Source organism: Hemicordylus capensis, chromosome 6, assembly GCF_027244095.1.
Source record: "Hemicordylus capensis ecotype Gifberg chromosome 6, rHemCap1.1.pri, whole genome shotgun sequence".
Taxonomy (NCBI): domain Eukaryota; kingdom Metazoa; phylum Chordata; class Lepidosauria; order Squamata; family Cordylidae; genus Hemicordylus; species Hemicordylus capensis.
Window position 1 is genome coordinate 141,708,891 of NC_069662.1, and position 23,757 is coordinate 141,732,647.

Sequence of the window (23,757 nt, forward strand, 5' to 3'; positions counted from 1 at the left end):
CCTTGATCTCTGCAAGTGATGGAACATTTACACATCTCTCTCCTTCTCTGCTCGCAAAAAGCAGGCAGCAAGTCAAAGCTGTGAACCATTCAGTTTCTCCAACTCCTTAGCTATGGAATTTGGAATATATTCTGTACAGAGTTCTTGGGTCACCACCGTGTGATTTAGAATCGCAGCACATTAGAGCTGGAAGGGACTTTTAAAGTCTAGCTCAGCCCCCTACACAGTTCAGGAAACTGTTACAACATCCAGCTTTTGTTTGAAAAAACCCCGCGTAAGAGAGCCCTCTGCTACACGAGGCAGTCTCTTCCAATGCCAAACAGCTCTAAAAGTAAAATAAAGTTGTGCTGTCGAGTCGGTGTCAACTCTTGGCAACCACAGAGCCTTGTGGTTGTCTTTAGTAGAATACAGGAGTGGTTTACTACTGCCATATCCCACACAGTATGAGATTATGCCTTTCAGCATCTTCCTATATCATTGCTGCCTGATATAGGTTTTTCCTATAGTCTGAGAAACATACCAGCGGGTATTCAACCCAGCAACCTCTTGCTCTCTAGGCAAGTTACCTCCCTGCTGCACCATTAGGTGGCCAAACAGCTCTTACAGTTACAAAATTTTCTTTGACTTCTAGCCTAAATCTGCTGCCTTGTAATTTCAACCCATTTGTTCTCATCCTAGTCTTGTGGTAGCAAGCATGACTTGTCCCCTTAGCTAAGTCGAGTCCAGTCCACCCTGGTTGCATATGAATGGGAGACTTGATGTGTGAGCCCTGTAAGATATTCCCCTCAGGGGATGGAGCCGCTCTGGGAGGAGCAGAAGGTTCCAAGTTCCCTCCCTGGCATCTCCAAGATAGGGCTGAGAGAGATTCCTGCCTGCAACCTTGGAGAAGCCGCTGCCAGTCTGTGAAGACAATCCTGAGCTAGATAGACCAATGGCCTGACTCAGTATATGGCAGCTTCCTATGTTCCTGTGTCCTGCTCTCTCATTCTAATTTAGACGTCGTATGGAACATGACTTGTCTTTAAAAATCCCACCACCTTTTAGCCCACTTTCCTTAAGGAAAGTAACCGGTTAGGCAGCTTGCAAGTTAGCCTACTTGCGCCTCAAACGTTCACGTGCCTGCCATCTTGAACTGGGTCAAATGACATCATCTCAAACTGCACTGTTGTGGTGTCCCAGTGTGCAGGGGTGTAGGGAACTGGCCTGTGGCCAAAGTCCTGCCTGCAGCTCCCCTGCCCCTTTGAATTGTTGGCAAAGACCCGGAGGCAGGGAAAGGTTCTCCCAGTCAGTGATTCAACACCCTGCTGACTGGCCCTGGCATTGGCCATGCCCCCTGCGTCTGATGTGCGTGATTAAAACTCAGAAGGGACAGGGGAGCCACTGGCAGCACTTCATCCTCTGGCCGCAGGCAAGCTCCCTACGCCGCTGCACATCAGGACACCCCAGCAGTGCACTTTGTGATGATGCCATCTGACCCAGTTCAAGATGGCGGACGCATGAACGTTTGAGGCACAAGTGGGCTAACTTGCGAACCACCTAACTGATTGGAACCAAATTTAGTACAGTTGTCGTGTCATCCAGGTGTGTGTAGTGACACCTCAATGGTATAGTTTGTAAAGAGATCATCCACCCCAATTCAAGATGGCAGATGTGTAGATGTTTGAGATGCAAATAGGGACCGATTTTGACCAGATTTAGTACAGTTCCGGTGACACACAGGGAAACCTTGAGGGTGTTGTTTGTGATGGTGTCATCTAGGGGTGTGCATGAAGCGCAAAAATGTGGTTGCTATGCTGCTGCAGTCTCCCATCCTCATCCCATTAACCTACATTAAGAGCCACTTAGCCACTTTACTGCAATCTGTGTGTTTGTTTGATTGATTGTTCTCCATACACTCTAAAAACCTTCATTTTGCTATTGATGCTCCTAAAGCCACAAGGGACTGGGAAAGAGCAAGTTCTGCCCCCCACCCCCACTATCGTCTTTTAAATAAGATTTAATTTCCATTTGTGGCCTTAATGTAGTTAAGTACATGTAGTTAAGTACATGTTTCTATTCTTTTTGTTTATTGCATTCTGATTCTGCCTCCACCGAGTCCTACATCTTCAGTGATACAGTAGATTTAGCACATTGTAACCTGTTTGCGTCACCTCAAGTGGCACAGCAGGGAAATACTTGACTAACAAGCAGAAGGTTGCCGGTTTGAAACCCTGCTTGTACTGTATCGGGCAGCAGCGATAGATGCTGAAAGGCATAGTCATACTGTGAGGGAGATGGCAATGGTAAACCCCTCCTGTATTCTACCGAAAGAAAACCACAGAGATCTGGGGGTGCCAGGAGTCGAAATCGACTTGACAGCACACTTTACTTTACTTTTAACCGGTTTGCATCAGCCAGGGCTTCTCAATCTTGGGGTCCCCAGATGTTGTTGGACTACAACTCCCATCATCCCCCGCTATACTGTGACTGGGGATGATGGGAGTTGTGGTCCAGCAACCACTGGGGACCCAAGATTGGGAACCTCTGGGATAAGCAATAATTTGAAGATACAAATATCTTAATTCATGTTTCTCTCTCTCTCTCTTTTTTTTTTAACGTTATCAAAAGATGTATCAGAGAACAAAGCAGGGAACCAGAACCCTGGGCTATTTTGAGGCTCTTGGCTTGTCTGTTTCAGCTCACGTATATGTGGGCTATGTAAAACACAGTGTGATTGCGGTGAATGGAATTTCCGATTCCGTGGAAACACACAGTTCCTCCAGCTTTTATCTGAGAGTTCGTAGGGGAAGGACCATAGCTCAGAGGAAGAGTATCTGCCTTGCAGACAGGCAGTCCCAGGTTCAATCCCTAGTATCCCCAGGTAGGGCTAAGAAAGACCCACCTGAAGAACTGCTGTCAATCTGTCTAGACACTACCAAGATGGATCGACTCATGGTCTGCCTCTCTATAAGGCAGCTTAACCTATAGAAGATTCTTTATAAGTTTTCCTGTGTAGTATAGATTCATGATTCACATCTGCCCGGTGAGCTGCTTTATTAATAATCCCATTTGAACGACAATCCCCTATCATGGGCGCGAGGGGTGGGCAAGAGGGGGCAGTTCTCCCCCCACCCCTCGGATGGAGCCAATTCCCATTGAATTCAATGGGGCATATTCCCAGGGTGGGGGATATTAGATTTCTGGCTTTGACCCCACCCACCCCTGGAAAAAGTCCCCCGGAAAAGCCCCCTATCTGTTGCCTATAGGATAACTACCAAGGCACCAGAAACGCAGAGAAGGGATCTTATTTTTTATGATGTCCGTCCTCAAACAAAACTAGAGTTAAACTCCTGTCCCATTGTTTCCTTTAAAAAACAAACAGTGAGCTCGAAAGTTTTGTTGAAGAACTGAAGAAGGAGTCTATGGCAGCGAATCGGATAGTCACACTGAAAGATGTTGAAGACGGAGCTTTCCTCCTGCGGCAAGTTGGAGAAGCTGTTGCCACCCTCAAAGGTGCCTTTTGGGTTTTCTTACATTGATTTAAATACGTTGCAGAGGTGGAAGCCCCTCTCTCTCTTGTGCCCCAACTGGAAGCAGGCGTGTCTGCAAGTCCGTTCCACTGAGATCAGTAGGACTTTGTTCCAAGTAAATGAGTTCAGGATTGGGGCATCGACCTGACCATTACATTCCCATTTGGAGGGGGGACTCAGGTGCTGCCATAATACTACTGCTATGAGGGTTATATCAGTTTTTAGCTTTTTATTAATAACTTTTGAAACTTTTTTTAAAATTGTTTTTAAATGTGGTTTTATTCTGGTCTTCTAATATGTGGATCTTTGTTAATCTTTTATTTTACATTATATCTATTTTATTAATGTTGTGAGACGCCCCGAGCAGTAGTGTATTGGAGTGGTGGGGTATAAATATTTTAAATAATATAATATAATTTTAAAAAAAATAAAGTGCAGATTAAGTGAAGCAGGAGGCTGAGGGCCATAGAATGAGCCAGTGGAAAATACTTCGGCTGGTGAGAGTTAGGGCCTAACCAGATGGTGGAAATCCATGGCTGGAGTATCTGTCACTTTCCATGCTAGCAAACAGTGGCTGTCATCCAGACTAGGTTACTCATGAGTAGTCCCATTGAAATTAATGAGTTAATTTAGTCATGATTAATTTGTCCTACTAATTTCAGTGGGACTACTCATGAGCAACTTAGTCCGGATGACAGCCACTAGCTGGAGGAAGGGAATTCAGATTGGGGCTGCAATGCTGGAGGAAGAGGGAAGTTAACCCTTTATCCCTTCTCGGCTTTCCCAATGAAATACCACCACCACCACAGAGTTATTTGCTCTGCTAGAGGAAACTTACATGTGTTTCCTATGTACAGTACATCTTCCCTAATGGGACAAATATCAGCTTAGGAGGAAGTTTCACTGAATAAATAGTGTTGTGGAAAGGGGTTGACTTCCCCTTCTCATACCGTAGTGCTTCACAACATGCTCCCATCCTCTCTGACTCTTGGTCACTGTGGCTAGGGATGATGGGAGTTGTAGTCCAACAGCAGCTGGAGGCTGTTTGGCCTTTTAAGGGGATGAGAAAAAGAGAGACCTGACAGAGGAGAAGAGTAGGAAGTAGGTAGACAAGTTGTCAGAAAGCAAAGGAAGTGTGGAAACACCAGAGAAACAGATACTGAAAGAACTGCTCAAGAAACTATTTGACGATTATCAGTGACTGGAGACTGTTCCACATACTCAACAGCAGTTTGAGGCTGGACCGTTTATGTTTTGTTGCTGGGGTTCATTGTTGTTCTTGTTCATTAATTGGTTATGTTAACTGTTTTTAATTTAGAAGACAGAAATATTGTTCATACTCATCAGACTCCAGAGTGTCTGCCAATCTGTCTTTCCTCACCTGTAGTTGAGAAGAATGTGCATTTCAAAGGTGGTTGTGGGTGAATCTTAAGCACACGTTAGTCTCCCAACACTTTTAAAAAGTGCTTTATGGTTCTTATCTTTGCAGGTGAATTTCCAACATTGCAGAATAAAATGCGGGCCATACTCCGCATTGAGGTAGAAGCTGTGAGGTTTCTGAAGGAGGAGCCCCATAAACTGGACATCCTGCTGAAGAGAGTCCGCAACATGACTGATACGCTTACTAACCTCCGGAGGTGCTTTTCTTTTCTTTTCTTTTCTTTTGTTTTATTTCTTTTTAAAATTTGTCTGAACAGGGTTTTCAGACGAATTTGAGATTTGTCTGAGATATTTAAAAATCCATATTTTTTATTTAAGCCCCCTGAGAAAATAATTCCAGAAGACAGTAGAAGCACTGCCACAGCCTGGCCTGCTGCACCTAGATTATATGTTAGTATAATGCGCTACTACGCCACACCTTAAATAAGCACAGGACAGGAGGAACATCTGCAGGCTTACATGCAGAAGGTTCCAAGTTCCCTCCCTGGCATCTCCAAGATTTGGCTGAGAGAGACTCCTGCCTGCAACCTTGGAGAAGCCACTGCCAGTCTGTGTAGACAATACTGAGCTAGATGGCTAATGGTCTGACTCAGTATATGGCAGCTTTCTATGTCCCTAAGCATCTATCTATCTATCTATCTATCGCATTTATATACTGCCCCATATAAAATCTCAGGGCAGTTTACAAACTGAAACAAACAGCAGCTAAAACCTAAAAATCATATAAAACAGATTAAATTTACCATAAATAAAATTTAAAACCCCCAAAACATCATACACTAAAAGCCTGATAAAACAGGTGTGTCTTCAAAAGCTGTTTAAAAACAACCAGAGATGGGAAGACTCTAACTTCTTTTGAGAGTGTGTTCCAGAGCTGCGGGGCAGCTGTAGAGAAGGCCTGGTTTTGGATCGCTACTAAGCAAGCCAGTGACAACTGCAACCGGACCAATATATCAGTTTCATGCCAGTTTTAGGGTTAGCCAAAGTGTGGGGACAGTTTTCATGAAGAGTTTCACCAGCAAAAAATTGGGCAATTTTTCAGAGGAGGCTGGGAAAGTATTCACTTGTATGGCTACCATTTCGCTGAATAAGCCTTGTCTTTGATTTAATTGCGGTGATATAGAGCTAGGACGTGGTATATTCGGCGTAAGGAAGTTGTTGGTTTGGGTGGGGGGTTAGTTGCTGCGAGACTGCTCCCCCTACTATTTACGTTTTCAATGTGACTTGCCTGAATGGAGGCATTTTGCTGCTGTTGAGCAGCTAGGCTGGAAAGCCCCCAGCAGGAAATCATAGAAACAATGGCAGCAGTAGCTGCTGACTGTCAGCAGGTCACATCGAGAGTTTTTCATGGTTCCTGCTGTTACTGCAGGATATCTCTACCTGAGGGCCACCAAAAAAGTCCTGGGGCTGGATGTGGCCCACTGGCCTTATGCTGTGCAGACCTGCCCTAATCAGTGAGTCGGAGGCTTTTTTTATCCCCCCGATGCTGCAACTGTTACGCTTCCAGGTGAGTCCCTGCCAAAGGACAACCCGGTCACCTCTCTCTCTTTGCTGTGCCATCGCCCAAAGAACCAGATCAGCTAGCAGGTCTTGCAGGATTCCAGATATATTCGATGAGCCAGGTCTCTGGCCTGACAACATGTCCCCGCAACATAGGAGTCTGCCCGGTTATTAAGATCGCTTTTAGAGACTGTCCTCCATCTGCTGACAATGTCTGAATTGTGCTTGCTGAATTGTCTACTGGTAGGGAAGTGCCTGAACCAGCTTGGGCAGCCGTGGACCGGGTGGAGATCGGCCCCTTTAAAACCCAGGTGAGCAGGTCCTTACCTGCTCCTGTGCCACGCCTGGAAAAGCACTGGGGCAGTGCAGGAGCAGGTGAGGAGGCAGGCGCAGTGGCCATGTACATGCTGGCGCCACACGTAGGCTGCTGGAAGCAGCGCTGCAGCCACGCGTGGCCTTTTGGAAAGAGAGCGCTGCACCCGGGAAAGTGGTGGGCCATCGGAGGAGCAGGTAAGGATCTGCTTGCCTGGTTTGTAAAGGAGCCGACCCCCGCCTGGCCAAACCGGTTCGGATGCAGGTGCCTGAGCTGGTTTGGCGCTTGCCTAAGGAGGCGCCAAACCACTTTGGGCACATCCCTATCTACTAGCGATGTCTGAATTGTGTTAGGACAAAAGAGAGCCTTTTCTACAACTGCCCACCCTTCCTGGGGAGGCCTATTTCACCCCCTCTCTGGTGGCTTTTTGCCATTGGGCAAAGATATTTCTGTACTTGCAAACTTTTATTCTGTGATGAAATTTTTCGAAACATAGGAAGCTACCTTATACTGAGCCAGACCCTTGGTCCGTCAAGCTCAGCATTGTCTACACTGACTGGCAGCGACTCTCCGGAGTTTCAGGCAGGGCTGTTTCTCAGCCCTACCTGGACATGCCTGGGATTGAACCTGGGACCTTCTGCATGCAAAGACGATGCTCTTCCAGTGAGCGATGGCTGCATTACATTATCTTCCTGGCCGGTTTTATCCTGCTCTCCTAATTTGTTTGTTTGTTTGATTGATTGATTTTTATACCGCCCTTCCAAAATGGCTCAGGGCGGTTTACAATTTAAAAAAAAAAAAAAACAATTTTAGCTGCTTCGGACATATTAATGAAAGGTGGATGTACCTGCTTTAAGATAAATTTGCACTTCGACCTTCTGGACTGCTGCTGCTTGGTATCCCTGATGGATTGACACAACTATGTGAGATCAGGGAGTATTGTATGTTTCTATGTTGCCTATTTGTTGCCATAATTTTGCAAAGCAGTTTCATGGCCCCCCACCCCCCGAAAATGTATAATCAAATCTTTAATCCTACGCTCCCACATGCAGAGCTGGACATTTTGGGCTTCCCTGTCCTTCATATAAAGGAACACTAGAGGGAGCCCTGCCGTCAAAGGACTCGCCAGCATCTGCTCGGCAAGCTTGCCAGCATGTTCTTTCTTTTGCAGGCATGTTACAGATGGCCTGCTGAAGGGTGTGGATCCTGTACAAGCTGCACGGTACAATGCCATGGAAAAAGCCACCGCAGCCGAAGTTCTGAAAAACCAGGACGACTTACCCAACAGCCCAGCGTCTCCGCAGCATGCTGGAGCTGAGGCTCAGACGGAGCCATCCCTCAAGTCCGAAGTGGTTCCTGTCTCCACCCTGAGAGTCCACCACGCACAAAGCTCTCCGGTGGTCATCCACCAGTCTCAGCACTCCTCGGCACTGGTCAGTCCTGCCCCCAGTTCTCCTGTGACAAACAGCCATGCAGCAGTTTCGCCAGCATCAAACCACCCAAGCGCCAGCGGGCCAGAATCTACGGCAGCAGCAACCACCACCGCCGCCACCCAACCAGCGCAGGCACCCCTGTCACCCGGGGTGGCAGTGAACGGCTCCAACATGCAAAGCCTTTTTATCGAAGAGCTGCACAGTGCCAGTACCAGGAACAGAGCTCTGTCGATTGAGGTATAACGTGCCTTTTGGCAGGGACATCGGAACCTAGGAAGCTGCCATATACTGAGTCAGACTCTTGGTCCATCGAGCTCAGTATTGACTTCACAGACTGGCAGCCGCTTCTCCAAGGTTGCAGGCAGGAATCTCTCGCAGCCCTATCTTGGAGAAGCCAGGGAGGGAACTTGGAACCTAGATACTCTTCCCAGAGTGGCTCCATCGCCTGAGGGGAATATCTTGCAGTGCTCACACTTCTAGTCTCCCATTCAGATGCAACCAGGGCAGACCCTGCTTAGCTAAGGGGACAAGTTATGCTTGCTACCACAAAACCAGCTCTCCTCTCCCCTGACATTGACCAGTGGGGTACATGGGCATCCATAGGACTTTAGGAACATAGGAAGCTGCCTTCTACTGAGTCAGACCATTGATATTTCCACCACATAGCCAGTGGTGGCTACACAGACTGGCAGCAGCTTCTCCAAGGTTGCAGGCAGGAGTCTCTCTCAGCCTTATCTTGGAGATGCCAGGGAGGGAACTTGAAACCTTCTGCTCTTCCCAGAGCAGCTTCATCCCCTGAGGGGAATATCTTGCAGTGCTCACACATCAAGTCTCCCATTCAGATGCAACCAGGGCGGGCCCTGCTTAGCTAAGGGGACAAGTTATGCTTGCTACCACAAGACCAGCTCTCCTCTCCCCTGACATTGACCAGTGGGGTACATGGGCATCCATAGGACTTTAGGAACATAGGAAGCTGCCTTCTACTGAGTCAGACCATTGATATTTCCACCACATAGCCAGTGGTGGCTACACAGACTGGCAGCAGCTTCTCCAAGGTTGCAGGCAGGAGTCTCTCTCAGCCTTATCTTGGAGATGTCAGGGAGGGAACTTGGAACCTTCTGCATGCAAGTGCTCTTCCCAGAGTGGCCCCATCCCCTAAGGGGAATCTCTTGCAGTGCTCACATGTAGTCTCTCATTCAAATGCAATCAGGGTGGACCCTGCTTAGCAAAGAGGACAATTCATGTTTGCTATCGCAAGACCGAAGCCACCTAATGGTGCAGCGGGGGAATGACTTGCCTAGCAAGCATGAGGTTACTGGTTTGAATCCCCACTGATATTGTTCCAGACTAGTTTCCCAGACTATGGGAAACACCTATATCAGGCAGCAGCAATAAACGAAGGTGCTGAAAGGCATCATCTCATACTGCATGGGAGGAGGCCATGGTAAACCCCTTCTGTATTCTACCAAAGATCTACCAAAGACAACCACAGGGCTCTGTGGGCGCCAGGAGTCGTCACTGACTCGACAGCACACTTTCCCTTTACCCCAAGACCAGCTGTCCTCCCAAAGGGGAGGGGGGGGAGGCAAAAGTTACCATCCTCTACCCACGTAGCTGGAAGTAAGCCTCAATGGAAATGGTTTTATCCATGAAGGCAACTCCCCTCTCCTCACCCCCACAGATGCCGATGAGTCTGTAGCCCTATTCAGACATGAAGCATTGAAGTGTTATAATGTCTGTCATATTCAGATATTTTGTTGAACTCTTAAGATGGATGCAGTTAAAGTTATTCACACATTAGGCTGAACACAGGCTGAGCAATAGACGTCCTGTCTGTACAATGCATTTGAAAGGGCCTGTACCCAGGTTCACATTTAACATGAACGCAAGTTCAGTCATCCACCCAAAAACATACCTGTGCACAGGCATCTGTACTCTCAAACAACATAATGTCTGAATAGGACTTATATGTTACTCAGAAGGAGGTGGTAGAATAAATAATGTCTCTAAATCTCAGATTTTACTGTCAGTCCCATAATTGCATCAATTACTTAGTTGGTAGCTAAGGGAACAATTATCAGCATGTAGCTATTCTAGTTTTCAATAAAATGTATGTTAACATTGCAGTTCTGGAGTTGTCACCCTCTATTGGCTGACATAAGTATGACAAAAGTATGATTTCACTCTTCTGTTCAGTTGTTGAGCTGGGCTTTCACTGTTTATCTCCGTTCTGGGTAGCTTGGCTTTCAACTTACAGGCGAAAAATCTCTGGTCCTTTAAAGTGATCAAGTTGTGGTCTTCAGTTCGGTGGTAGACGGGGGCAGAGCTGACCTCTCGCTGAGTTTCTCTTGCCATTCTTGAGAGATCTGCTACCACTTAATGGGTTGCAAAATCCTTCCCTGCTTATCACTTTAACTGTTTCTTAGCTAGCAAAGCTAGAATAAATTGTCCAAAACCATAAACAAACAAAAATGGCAGTCTCCATTATGTAAGGTAATGGGACGTGCACACATTTTCTCAGTTTGCATCATTTATACCATGTGCAGAATGTATTGTGCCTGGGTACAGATTTTCGAAAGAACGTTAGGAAAGACCGGCTGGATCAGTCCAAGGGCCATCCAGTCCAGCATCTTGTCTCATGCCATGGCCAGCCAGGTGCATCTGGGAAGTCCGCAAGCATGGGCAAGAGGGCAGCCAGCCTCTCCACTTTTGTGCTCCCTAGCACCTGGTGCTCAAGGGCATGCCTCCTCTGATCCTGCTTGAAATATATAGGTACCTAGTCGCCACTGATAGCCCTATCCTTCATCAATTTGTCTAACCCTCTTTTAAAACCACCTAGATCGATGTCCATCACCACATCCAGTGGCAGTGAATTCCATAGTTTAACTACATGTTTTGTAAAGAAGTACTTCCTATTTTCAGGGTTTTGCTTTGTTTGTTTTTAACATGGCATACAAATGCAGCCAGAAGGAGACTGAATATCTCATAGGCATCTGCCGATAGGAAATCATGCACAGGGCAGATGCTTGGCAGAGCCAGCTGGTAGAACTAAAAACATCTCTGCAGTTTTGATTAATACACATTTTATAAATGGAAGTGCCTATAGAGAATGAAACCAAAGCAGCATTTAAAAGATTAATGTGCTTATGCATTTCCCATTAGAAAGCAGAGAAGAAATGGGAAGAGAAAAGACAAAACCTAGATCACTACAATGGAAAGGAGTTTGAAAAACTCTTAGAAGAAGCACAAGCAAATATCATGAAATCAATCCCAAACCTCGAGATGCCTCCACAAGCACCTGTCTCTTCAAAAGCTGATGCAGCAGAAAAATTAGAAGTCTCTGGTAAGGTTCGATACAGCACAGCAAGATATTGAGGTATTTGGGGGATTGGGCCCTTTTGGCCTCCTTTTATATGTGAAAGGAAATATTAGGGAGCAATTTCTGAGTTCCAAATCTTATATAGGAACTTACTGGAAGAAATTTAGTAGGGAGCCTCTGTCTTATTAAAAATAAGAGGTATTGCAGAATGTTGGGCATAGGCTGCCAAATGTAACCACATTTCAGTCCCATTGATTCAATAAGGGCACATATCAGGTGCTCATAGTCTTTTCTGTTGCGATCCTGAAACATATCATTCTGAACTCTGAGTAGCAGGCTATATTTTAAAAACCACTTGGCCACATTATGCACAGCTTTTGGGCCCCATAACACTGTGCTGCTCAGAGCTGCTGCGGAGACAGAACGCTGCCCCAATGCTAGTAAGAACAGGCGGAAGCACTAGCAATACTGCTGCAGTTTCCTCCATTTGCAACAATGGGAAACGCTAGCTGTACTTGTGTCATTTCCCCCATTCATGACACTAGGAAGCACTAACAGTCATTTTGTAGTTTTCCCCATTCACAGCAATGGGAAATGCTAGCAGTACTTCTGCAGGCCCCCCCCATTCACGACAATGGGACACAAGAGCCATACTTTCCCCCATTCATGACAATTGGTCAAACTATGGAAGCACTGCCTCTTACCAGTGTCAGGGCTGCATTCTGACTCCATAGCAGTCCAAGGGCACAGTGTTACAGAGCCATAACACTAAGCATCTTGTGGGCCGCAGCATTTCCAATAACAGCACATCTTTAATTTTCAGAAGAGACTCCAAAAGCAGAACAGGAGACCGAAAAGCCAGTAAAGTCTCCACCTCCTCCACCTCCACGCCGCACCTACCTGGTAGGATCTGGACTAAGCACAAGACTGGGTGAAATCAGCTACATGGCCAGAAAAGACAACACAATCGTCAAGGTCTGGTGACTGAGTCAGCTTAGGAAAATCAGATGTTTGGCATCTATGTTTTCAGGATAGGGGTGAAGATGTTTCCGTTTTTAGCATGGAAAACATGTCTTTCTTATGGTAGTCACCAACATAAATCCAGTTGTTGAAGGGGAGGGGGATGTAAGGCCAATGATGAGAAGTCACCCAAAAGATGCGTCTCACAATCGTACAATTCAACCAGTGGGATTCATTAGGCCTGTGCACTGTAAGGAATATTGGATATGATCCAACCTAACCAGACCCAACAGAGAAATTATCTGCAGCAAAATTGTTGCCTGGTTGGAATCGGATTGAAATGCCAACATTTTGCCGACAGAATGTCGGTGATTTTCAGGACAGCACCTTTGAAATAAGGGGAAGGGGAGATAAAGGCAGCCCCACATGAGGGACTCACAGGGCTAGAGAGTCTCCAGTGGTGGATTGTTTTTGACAACCCCCACCCCCACCCCCACACAATTTCCAAGGTCCCTTTAAATCAGCCCAGGAGCAGACTTGGAGAGAAGATCTCTCCAAGCCAGCTCTTGGACTGATATTTGAGGACTGCACCCCCCAAATGTGGGATGGGATAAACATGGCCTCCTGTGTGGATTCTCTGGCCCTGTGGGTTGCCTTTGCCCCTCCACCCCCTGATTTCGGGGGTGCAGTCCTTAAAAACTCAATTTATTGTGTCTGGGGATGATAGGAGTTGTAGTTCAGCAACAGTAATGTAGAAGGCAAATCATAAGCTTTCATTCTACATGTCTCTAAGAGATTAACATTAATTTGAAAGAAGACACATACTTTATGCAGATGAACAAGATCAATCAGACAGAACAGTTCCATAGAAACCTTTTAAGTGAGTTCTTGTTGGCTTGCCTTTGCCATCTGTTGCTTTCGAGGTCTCCCAAAAGGAAAGATACAGAACAATCTTTCTTTCACATGTCTGTTATAGAGAATGGTACAGTTTGTGCTGTCAGATATAAAAAATTATATTCAGGGATTAATTTCTTTTGTGGTGTGGGGTAGCATTTCCCCCCCCCCCACACACACACACAAAATTAAAAAGAAAATACTGGTAGAGGGAATTATTGCATTTGTTTTTACAGAGCTGTTTGTCAAATGGTATACACACCCACACACACATCACATATGGCTTGTTACACTTCATAGGAAAGCAGTGAAGATGCCGGTCAAGGAGGACAGCCCAAAGTACCGAAAGAAGATCATGCTTCTCCTCAATCCCTCCTTATGGGCATAGTTCCACCTGCAAAAGAAGAGGAGGAGGAAGAAGGAGACAGAATAATGGCAGAATTACAGGTGTGTGTTATGAGTCTGGGCATAAAGACACGGACCTAGAATGATAGCAGGCACTTCTGTAGCCAAAACACTGGCCCGGGGAAATGAGTATAAATCCTACCCAAATGAATGGGAGGTGCTTTTGAGACTGGACAGAATCTAGACTAAGTTAATCACAACTAGGTCCCATTGAAATGAAGGGGTCTTGAGTGAGTCATGACTTCTTGGTTTCAATGCTGCTTAGGCGTGACAGTCTGCATCCTGCCCAGTATGCAGGGAAGAGGTCAGGTGAGGTCAGGTGTTCCCAGACTAGGTTTAGACAAGGTCTCAGATGCAACTGGATGGGGTGAGTGTTGGAGAGTTTCTAAACTGGGTGGGTGCACACATGTTCTATCCAGCTACCATTTAGTTCATGCCAGGAAAAACGGGAGTTGAATAAGAAGCATTGGATAATCCATGACAATAAATATGCCAAACATTCAGGTTTAATCCTTTCGTCAGCACAAGAAAGATTTTTCAGGTCTTAAAACCAGCAAGTCTAGATGGTCATTGCAATGCAAAAGGCTTCTTTTTTCTTTTCTTTACGTGAGATGTGCATACACTGAAAGCAGTGTGGTGTAGTGGTTATGGTGTTGGACTTTGACCAGGGAGACCTGGGTTCAAATCCCTGCTCAGCTATAAAGCTTCCTGGGTGACTTTGGGCAAGTCACTGTCTCTCAGCCGCAGCATTATTGGGAGGATAATAGGGGAGAACTCTATATATCACCCTATATCATCAGCCAGCGTGGTGCAGTGGTTAGAGTGCTGGACTAGGACCGGGGAGACCCGAGTTCAAATCCCCATTCAGCCATGAAACTAGCTGGGTGACTCTGGGCCAGTCACTTCTCTCTGTCTAGCCTACTTCACAGGGTTGTTGTGAAAGAGAAACTCAAGTATGTAGTACACCGCTCTGGGCTCCTTGGAGGAATAGCAGGATATAAATGTAAAATAATAATAACAACAACAACAACTCTTTGGGTGAAGGGCAGATAGGCAATGAACTCTGCTAGCATAGTGGGACTTAGCTGCTACTTATTTTTGCCAGGCTGGGTACTGTGTGTTCTATACTGACTGCACCTTTAAGGCCAGCAAGGTCGACTTTCTGACCGCTGGTCCCATTACAGTTTATGGAAGACAAAAATATTTATTAGGTTGAAGCGGTGCTTCCGTTGTGTCCGGTACTGTCAATTGTCTCCGCAAGTAGGGTGTCATGCTGCTCTTTGTATTGTCCTGACTGGTGAATTGGTTCTCAAGGCCCACCCAAGCAACAACCCACTCTTGACTGGCATGGCTCACTGGGGCTGGGGCATCTGCACAAGGTCCCAGGTCTAACCCCAGCATCTCACCCCAGGATAGGGCTGGGAAAGGCTCCTGCCTAAAACCTTGAAAAGCCGCTGCCAGTCCGTGGAGACAGTACTGAACTAGATGCCCCAATGGTCTGACTCTGTATATGGCCGCTTCCTATGTACCTGTGAACTGTGGAAGAGACGGTGTAAGTCCTAACAGCTCCTTAGGGAAGCCTGGCTCACCCTTGAAAACACTGATAACATGCCATATTTTAATTCCCTAGGCTTTCCAGAAGTGCTCTTACATGGAGGTAAACTCAAACAGTCATGTTGAACAGTCCAGAAATGACACACACACAAAAGACACAAGGCCTGTGGCCCTCACACATCCAAAGGAGAAGAAGGTAATTGTGGCATGCTGAATTCTGCCACATATTCTGGGTTCACCTTCTTTCCTTGCTTCCAGACTAACTTTGTGTCTTGTACGTTACTGACCCTCTGTGTGCCATGACGACTGTGTTTTCATTCATCACTAGTCTAAGTATGCACTTCCACTCCAAGGGTCTCAACATGCTAATAACCCTTAGAAAAACAGAATTAATGAAATGAAAAACAAAGCGTATCAAAGTTTTTGCCACCCCCCTCTATTGTGGAGGGGTACTAACTTTTGTATAAAGTGCCTGATGTGGTCTGAAACTTAAGATGTACTGTTTGTCTTCTTGAGACCAAGAAAGGGGCACTCTATTTAAGCATGTTAACTGGAATTTCTGCAAAATGAACTGCAGTTTGTGTGTTTGTTTTATTAAAACTGCTTCAGGCCTAAGAGTTTTAGCTTTATTTTATTTTATTTTATTTTATTAGATTACATTACATTACATTACATTAGATTTACATACCACCCAGTTCAAATGGGTCTGGGCGGCTTACGTCATTAAAGTTTTTGTAAAGCACAGGAAATACCTTAAAGCAAAGATACTATTGAAATAAATTGTGTCTGCTTTGATAAAGACTAGGCCAAGGCTGCATTCTAATGCACATTTAGCTGGGAGTAAGCATCACTGAACACAGTGTGACTTCTGAGTAACTACATATAGGATTCCACTGCAAGTGTAGTAATTATAAATTTATATCCTACTTCTCTTCTGCACCAGGAACTTGACAATACCAGGAGAGTATTAACTCCCTGCAGGTGGAAGTCACAGAAATAAATAAATAAATTCCATATTTTAAATAATAGAATAATAATTTGGGATGGATATAGATAAAACTGGGTATAGATAGCATTGCTAGTTATTGGAAGTGGAGAAATGCAAAAGCTACACCAGGAGGAAAATCCAACTGAGATGGAGGTGACTGACTAGAAGGTATCTGGTCCACCTACCCATTCACCCTCCACAGTAAAGATCGGCCAATGGAGTCCAGGTCCCAAACTATCTCGAGCCGGGGAAAGGAGCAGCACTGAAAGCAGAATACACGGTCCCAGCTGATATGCAACACCCCAAGACTGAAACGTCGACAGGGAGCTAGCTGAACCATCCCCATTTAGTATACACAGAGCAGTAAACTGCTTTGAAAACTTGCGTTGGAAAGCGGTAATTAGCGGAAATTAGTATTAAATGTTGAGGGGCTAATACAAAGGCAGATTGGCTGACGTGCTGTGCAACGTTGTTTCCAGTGGCCATACTGTTGCACAACTGCATTTCTGCAGTTTTTGTGCTTGCACAAGAGCGTTCTTGAACAACTGTGTGCATGTTATATTTCAACATACATGTAACATTGCACTGTATGTCAGCTAATGAGTGCTCACATCTCTGATGGTAAGATAAATGCACAGTAAGTCACCACTCCTGTGTTCTGTACTACAGGGAGCACTCCGCTGGCTTTAAATACATGTTAAATGGTAATAGTATTTCATAGGTTCTGGACCATGAAAGCAAGAATATTGCTGACAACATATGAAAACCATCACAAAACAATGTGTCCATGCAATGTCCACCTAGATCTTTGCTTTCTTGACTTTGGCTTGGTTTGCATGACACTTTACTAATCTTTTTCTGGGATTTGATCTTCTGAGGGTTGTTGTGTCTGTCCTAACAAATGACATCTGCATGGTTGTAACAGGTTTAAACCGCCTCTTGTTCACTGACAGTTCTCTTCCAGCGTGTTGTTTTTTGATCGGTGTATATTTCTAAAATCAAGTCATCTGCACTGGGGAGGCAGGGGGGTGTTGTTCACTTGTACCTATGATGGCTTTACTTTCATCTATGTAATAGGACCGTTTCTCCAGTTTTAGAGATTAAACTCATTATGGCTGAATACTTGACACTTGGACCCATGGGCTATGATCATTCTTTTGCTGCAGCTGAGTGGCCACCCTGTACCAGAACTGTGAGGCTGCATCTCTTTTATGCAGTCAAAATGGTTGCAGGATGTATTTACATGCATAACATCTCAAATCGTAGTCTACGTTTCGAACCCGTTGCTGCAAACTTGCTCTTTTGAATCTATCTTGTTATAACATATCCCTCTGCAGCCAGGTTGGCCTCAGTAAAATCAAAGAAGCATCTTTTACGTAGCAATTGTTGGTCCTATCTGAACTAGAAATAGTGTGCTTCGAAAGCAAAGACAAGGTTCATTCTGCGACTTAATGCAGTGAGTGGAGCTAAGACAGCAGGCTTGCTGAATCCATTTTCAGTGGCCACACTGCTCAGATTGCACAACATAATCCAGTTATTTCTTCCTGTGATAAGAGCCTGCAATGCTTCCTTGACTGCTGCCCCTTTATCCATATCCTGCAATTCGTCTATGCCAACTTGTTAATGGGTCATGGGTAATATGCTGCTTTTTCTTCAAGCGAGCCCTTTCTTAGGAAGGGAGTCCAGGCTTGGTGAAGTGAGTGTGTTCATACAACCCTTCTGCAACCCTTCTGTCTCCAAACACTGCAAGAATTTAAGCTCCAAACATCAGCTAACATAGACATGCCCATAATATTTGGGCAAAACAATCTAGTCCAATAGTTGTACAGAGGAACAGATCGCCCTGAGCTAGCCAGTTTGGAGAAAGGGCCCAGTTAACATACTGAGCTATGTAATGTAGAATTATTGCATTCCTTGTGGTTTATTTTGAGCCAAAGCTTAGCAAAACTTCCTGTATTAATAGATGCCAAACCATCCGGGGTGGGAGGGATGTACTTCAGGCCAAGATGAAACCAGTGTTTTACAAATGGTGACCAATGTATCAGGACATAAGCTCCATAGAGGGGTTGTTTAAAGGATCATCTCCAGCTAGAATCCATGCTGTCTACATGCATAATACTATACGGTTTAATTCGTCGTCCTACTAGAATTTGGAATTATCTCCTGAAGAGGTACAGAGATCAGATGAAGACTGTGGAAATGGCTCTGCGTTGAGGTAGAGAGTGGCACATTCGCATTATCTGTGCCTTATCTGATGATGTGCCAGTTAATGGGGGGAAATAGTCCCGGCCTTTGAAAAAGTTATATCCATCAGTAACTAAGTAATGCAACTCTTCCCCCTAGGTGTATGGGGAGGCAACAAAAGATAGTGACCATCCCATGGACAAGACGGAAGGGAGAATGGAAGAGATGGTCTCAGATGCTTCCAGCATGACTGAAAGCAAAGCTAGCTTTTCAAAGACAGAAAACACTACCTTCAGCAAATATTTGCTTTTGGAGAATAAGGATTCTGCCACAAAAACTGTTCTTAAGCCAAACACAAACCTCTCCAGCGTGCTGGAAAACAAAAGGAAAAAGGGGCCCGAAGGAGCACAAAATGTAGATACTGAAAGACAAAGCCTGAACTATTGTGTGGTGAGAGAGGCTGGAAATGGTGCCTCCTCACAGACTGAGCTACTAGAAGTTGAAGGGGCACCTCTTGTCATGCAAACAGACTCACAAACTCAGGAGATTTCAGTCTCTCCTAAATTACCACACAAGCAAGAAGTGCCTGCTAGTGGTTATGGTCCTGTCATCCTAAGGCATAAAGTATCAAGGAACATCACCTTAAATAATATTGATGAAGTAGAGTCACCTGCTAGTTCTCCAGGTGATGAAAGCCCACCCTCAGAGAACATTGCTTTCATGATCACCAGAACAGCAGTCCAGGTTCTGTCAAGCGGGGAAGTCCACGATATAGTCAACCAGAAGGGAGATGATGTGCAGACTGTGAACATTGATTCCAAAAAGGAAAAGGCATCCCAACAAGGCATGCCAGAGAATCCTGACAGCGAAGAACCCGTTGTTTGCATGGACAAAAAACCAGTTATCATCATTTTTGATGAGCCAATGGATATCAGATCAGCTTATAAAAGACTTTCTACAATATTTGAGGAATGTGATGAAGAGCTGGAGAAAATGATGACAGAGGAGAAGATAGAAGAAGAGGCAGAAGAAGATGAAGAAGGATCTGACATGCTGGATGCTCAGAATTTAGAAATGATCGAAAGTAAGAGGATGCCGAGAGCTGATCATAGATTCAAACAACAGTTTGCACTCCATTCTCCATCGGATTCTACAACACCTATTAAACTCTCTGAAGGACAGGAAATAGACAATACAGATCTAGTGAAACCAGGTTACATGTATGGGCCACATCCAGAATCAAAGCTGGATGCTTCTGATTCTAAGAAAAAGTTTAAATTTAAATTTCCTAAAAAGCAGCTAGCTGCTCTTACTCAGGCCATACGGACGGGAACTAAAACTGGCAAGAAAACATTGCAGGTTGTGGTGTACGAAGAGGAAGAGGAAGATGGTACTCTGAAACAGCACAAAGAAGCTAAGAGGTTTGAAATCCCTAGTTCTCAGCCAGACCATGATTCTGGGAAGCAAGAGCCGAACACCAGGCCACAGACGTCTAGGACTGATGAGATTAGAAAGAATACATATCGGACTCTGGATAGCTTGGAGCAGACCATAAAGCAGTTGGAGAGCACCATTAGTGAGATGAGTCCAAAATCCGTCCCTGAAGCTACATGCCCATTGGAGGGCACCACTGTCCCTGGTTTTTTCTCACCAAAAGAACCCATAGTGCCGGAAGAGACTAATATTGATGTAGAATCCCCTTCATCAATCCCATCAACTTCACGTAAGGTACTTTAGTATGAGAAATCACAACTTCAGCTGCTTTCTAAAATCTGCAATAATAATCGCCATTAAGCAAGAGGTGTCTTCTGATTGGTTTGCTTCCTTTCGGGTGGCTTGTTTGGTGCATCCACTAGGTGTCTAACAGCTAATAGACTGTGTGGTTTATATATATATATATTTATTTATTTATATATAATCTCTCCTGCTGATTTGGTGATGGGCAATTGAGGGAACCTTGATCAATATCTTGCTGTGGGTGCAAGAGTATCCAGGTCTGACAATTAAATTTAGGTTGATCAGTAGTTGAGTATTTATCTCTGTGTTTGATTCCTGGAATTAACACCAGCCCTGTGACTTGTGATGTGGATTCTTTTGGTGCTTCCCATGCATGGAGGGCTTTGGCTTATCATGTAAAGCAGCTTTGCCCATGGTGTGTGATCCTCCCTGTGGACGAGTGAACCATTGCTTACCCCCACCTTTCCCTTGTGTCTCTCTCTTTCCCCTGCACCCCAACCTTTCTCACAGGGCTCAGCCAGCACTTCACAGACAAGCCGTATGCCAGTCCCCACAGCCACAAAAAGTAGACAACAAGGAAGCATGGACAAAACAAGCAAACAGCACAAGCTTCAGGATCAACGCCAGTACAGACAGGTAGTTTTACCCTAAAACCAAATCTTGGGATGGACTTAAAGCTGTGTGTGTGGTTTTTTGGTAAATGTGTAAGTCAAGTTGACCGACTTGGATAATACCAAATAACGGACTTTGTCTTCCCATTGAAATCTGGAACTGGAAATCCAGGGCTTGGGGGGCATCTGACGGTAGCGTTATCCTTTGGCCATGCTTGTGCATGTCTGCAGTCAACCATCTCCCGCTCTGAGTTTTGTTCCAGTCCTCAGCTGTGATTCTTAGAATGTCAGCAACAGGAACAACTACTGCTTGAAGCATTTCAGATGAATCCGTTGATACTAACTCCCTGTTTAACAGAGTGCAGCCAGCATATATTAACCAAACATTGAAACATTTCCATCCTCACCTAACAATCCCACTGCATGGCCCAGCTGGTGAGCAGTCCAGATGTTGTGGTGTCATTCTTGCACATATCCTCTTCTTCCTTCCCACTCTGCATTTTCTGTTACATAATCTTCGGGAGACAGGGAGTGTGGAGGGAGGGGGAGATGTACCAGATCCTGTCCACAGCTTCCAGATGTAGTGCAGACTTCAGACTATTAAACTCTTATTCTCTGTGAATCTAATTTCCCATGCAATCCCTTTTGGTTTATCATGTATGCTGACTTAAACTGTCTCCCACCATCTTTATTTACAGGCTAATGGAAGTGCTAAGAAAGCTGGTGGGGACTATAAGGCTACTTCCCCTACCCTATCTGCTTCAAAAATTCCAGCCTTTTCTTCCACCTCTGGGAAAAGTAGCTCTGTGCCTAGTGGCGATAATACTAACCTCCTGAGCCTACCCACTAAAGTCTCTGTTCCTTCTAACCCCCTCAGTCCTTCAACAGGTCGCCCTCCTCACTCCGCTTCCTTAATCCCTTCTGTCTCTAACGGCTCCTTAAAGTTCCAGAATCCAGCTCACGCAGGTAAAGGTCACCATCCTCTTTCATTCTCAATACAGACTCAAAATGGCCGGCCAACCCCTCTGCCTCCATCTCCCTTTTCCTCATCCTCCTTCTCCTCCCCCTCTTCCACCTCTCCTACATCATTGACTCAAGGTATGAAGAGCATCCGATCAATCCACACACCCAGCTTCACCAGCTACAAGTCACAGAATGGAAGTGTCAGCAAACCCACCACATCTTCCACCATCACCAAGGAACCATCTTAAAAGCTATACACGGCCCCATGCAAGTTCACCAATGGCTTCTCCGTTGCTGATGAAATTGCCGCCAATATTGTAGTAGCTGGGGGGATGGATGCCATCTTTGCTGTATCATTTGAGCTTAAGACTAAACTTGTGCTAAATACTGGGTTGCTATAAATTAAAAGACAAAAGTAGTTTTGTAAACATCAATTGCTGTTGAAATTCCAGAGTGGTTTTTTTCTTTTTCTTTTCTTTTTTTCTTTTTCTTTTTCTTTCTTTCTTTTTGTTTTGTTTTGTTTTGTTTTGTTCTTTTGGTTTTGTCCTTTAGCCAGAAACTGTTACAAAAATACAGAGGGGTGTGAGTGAACTAAAAGTATGTGTGCAAAGAAATGTATCTATGAAGCATGAAAAGAAATGTATTAAAAAAAACTGAGTTTTGTATAAAGCTATTTTTAAGTACAAGAACTAGCACTAAACATCGTGTGATAATGCAAAATTATAAAGTTGAAACTAAAATATTTTTCTTTAATTTTAGTGTTGTTCAAATTTGTTACAGATTTCTATTTTTGTCAACAAAACTTCATGGTTACTTTCAAAAATCTTTTTTGCCAAACATTTGATACTATTATAGTGTACATTTGATAGTGGTATGCTGGACACTTCCTCTACACAAACGACAAGAGTTAAGCTGGACCCTGATGTGTACGAGGCAACTGTAACTATTGCACTGCCATTCAGATTATATTTAATAATTTGCAATGTCAAGAAAAAGAATTGTTTTTACATTTAGGCATTTGCTGATTCCTTTTAGCTAACTCTCCTCTTCCTTCATTTTCCATTTTACCGAGTCCTAGATAAATCATGTTGTACAACAATGTGGATTTTTTTTTAAAAAGTGTACACTTATGTACTGTTCTGTATAATGGAAATCTTTTATGTGTATGTATATAAATATAATATAAATATATAAATATAAATATATAAATACAAATAAATACTGTATGTGGCTGGGCACATAGAGTAGTTTTCAACACCAAAGGTCCATTTTATGCATGTTTCTAAAATATGCTTTGGGAAACTATCAATATGAGGAATTTGGGGAGGGTTAGAGAGGGTTAGCAAGCAAAGCAAGAGTCTTCTTTTGTAAATATCTTATTTGTACAACTCCATAGTATAATATACATGAGCAAAACAAAACAAAACTTTGCAAAAATAAAGGGCTGCATGCTTACATTTTGGTATCATTTTGTCAAAAATCAATTATTTAGTTTTCACAATGGGACACATGCAACCATGGACATGACCCAGCAGTTAAGCATGTTTAAGTCACATTGATTTCAATGAAATATGTATATGTGTAGATTTGCCCTGTTGAAAATCAATGGGATTGAAAAATACGCAACATTGTCAGGTTCACATTCATTGTTTCTAGCACCAGTAAAGGTATGGTGTGCCATCAAGTCGATTTCGACTCCTGGCGCTTAACAAGCTCCTTGATTCATTGACCAAATCTATGGTTCTCAACACAGATGGACTATGTTTTATCAACCAGTTGTCAAGGCGTCCATGCACAGTGCTCAAGAGGAAATTGTCTCCATACCAAAGAGCCCCTTGCTGATCATTGCCTTTAGAAATGTTGGTGCAGTCTTGTGGTTAAGACTATGAATTTTGAGCCAGGAAATCCCCAATTCAAATGTCACATCCCCCAATCATTCAGGAAGTA

At 44.5% G+C, this 23,757-nt stretch overlaps 1 protein-coding gene across 17 annotated transcripts in view; it reads left to right on the plus strand.

The window, feature by feature from the left end:
• KIAA1217 (KIAA1217 ortholog) overlaps window positions 1-23,275 on the plus strand; it is a 576,411-nt gene extending 553,136 nt beyond the window's left edge. For 10 of the 17 annotated variants that reach the window (XM_053262266.1, XM_053262269.1, XM_053262267.1 and 7 more), the window contains 10 exons: window positions 3,362-3,492; window positions 4,999-5,146; window positions 7,934-8,432; window positions 11,358-11,538; window positions 12,338-12,489; window positions 13,669-13,815; window positions 15,404-15,523; window positions 18,659-20,227; window positions 20,747-20,872; window positions 21,546-23,275. In XM_053262266.1, coding sequence (XP_053118241.1) covers window positions 3,362-3,492; window positions 4,999-5,146; window positions 7,934-8,432; window positions 11,358-11,538; window positions 12,338-12,489; window positions 13,669-13,815; window positions 15,404-15,523; window positions 18,659-20,227; window positions 20,747-20,872; window positions 21,546-22,058 — 3,586 coding nt within the window. In that variant the 3' untranslated portion in view covers window positions 22,059-23,275. Of the gene's footprint in view, window positions 1-3,361; window positions 3,493-4,998; window positions 5,147-7,933; window positions 8,433-11,357; window positions 11,539-12,337; window positions 12,490-13,668; window positions 13,816-15,403; window positions 15,524-18,658; window positions 20,228-20,746 lie in introns of all 17 variants that reach the window. The other 7 variants (XR_008309941.1, XR_008309940.1, XM_053262270.1 and 4 more) reach the window with 7 other exon arrangements.
• The last annotated feature ends 482 nt before the right edge of the window (window positions 23,276-23,757 follow it).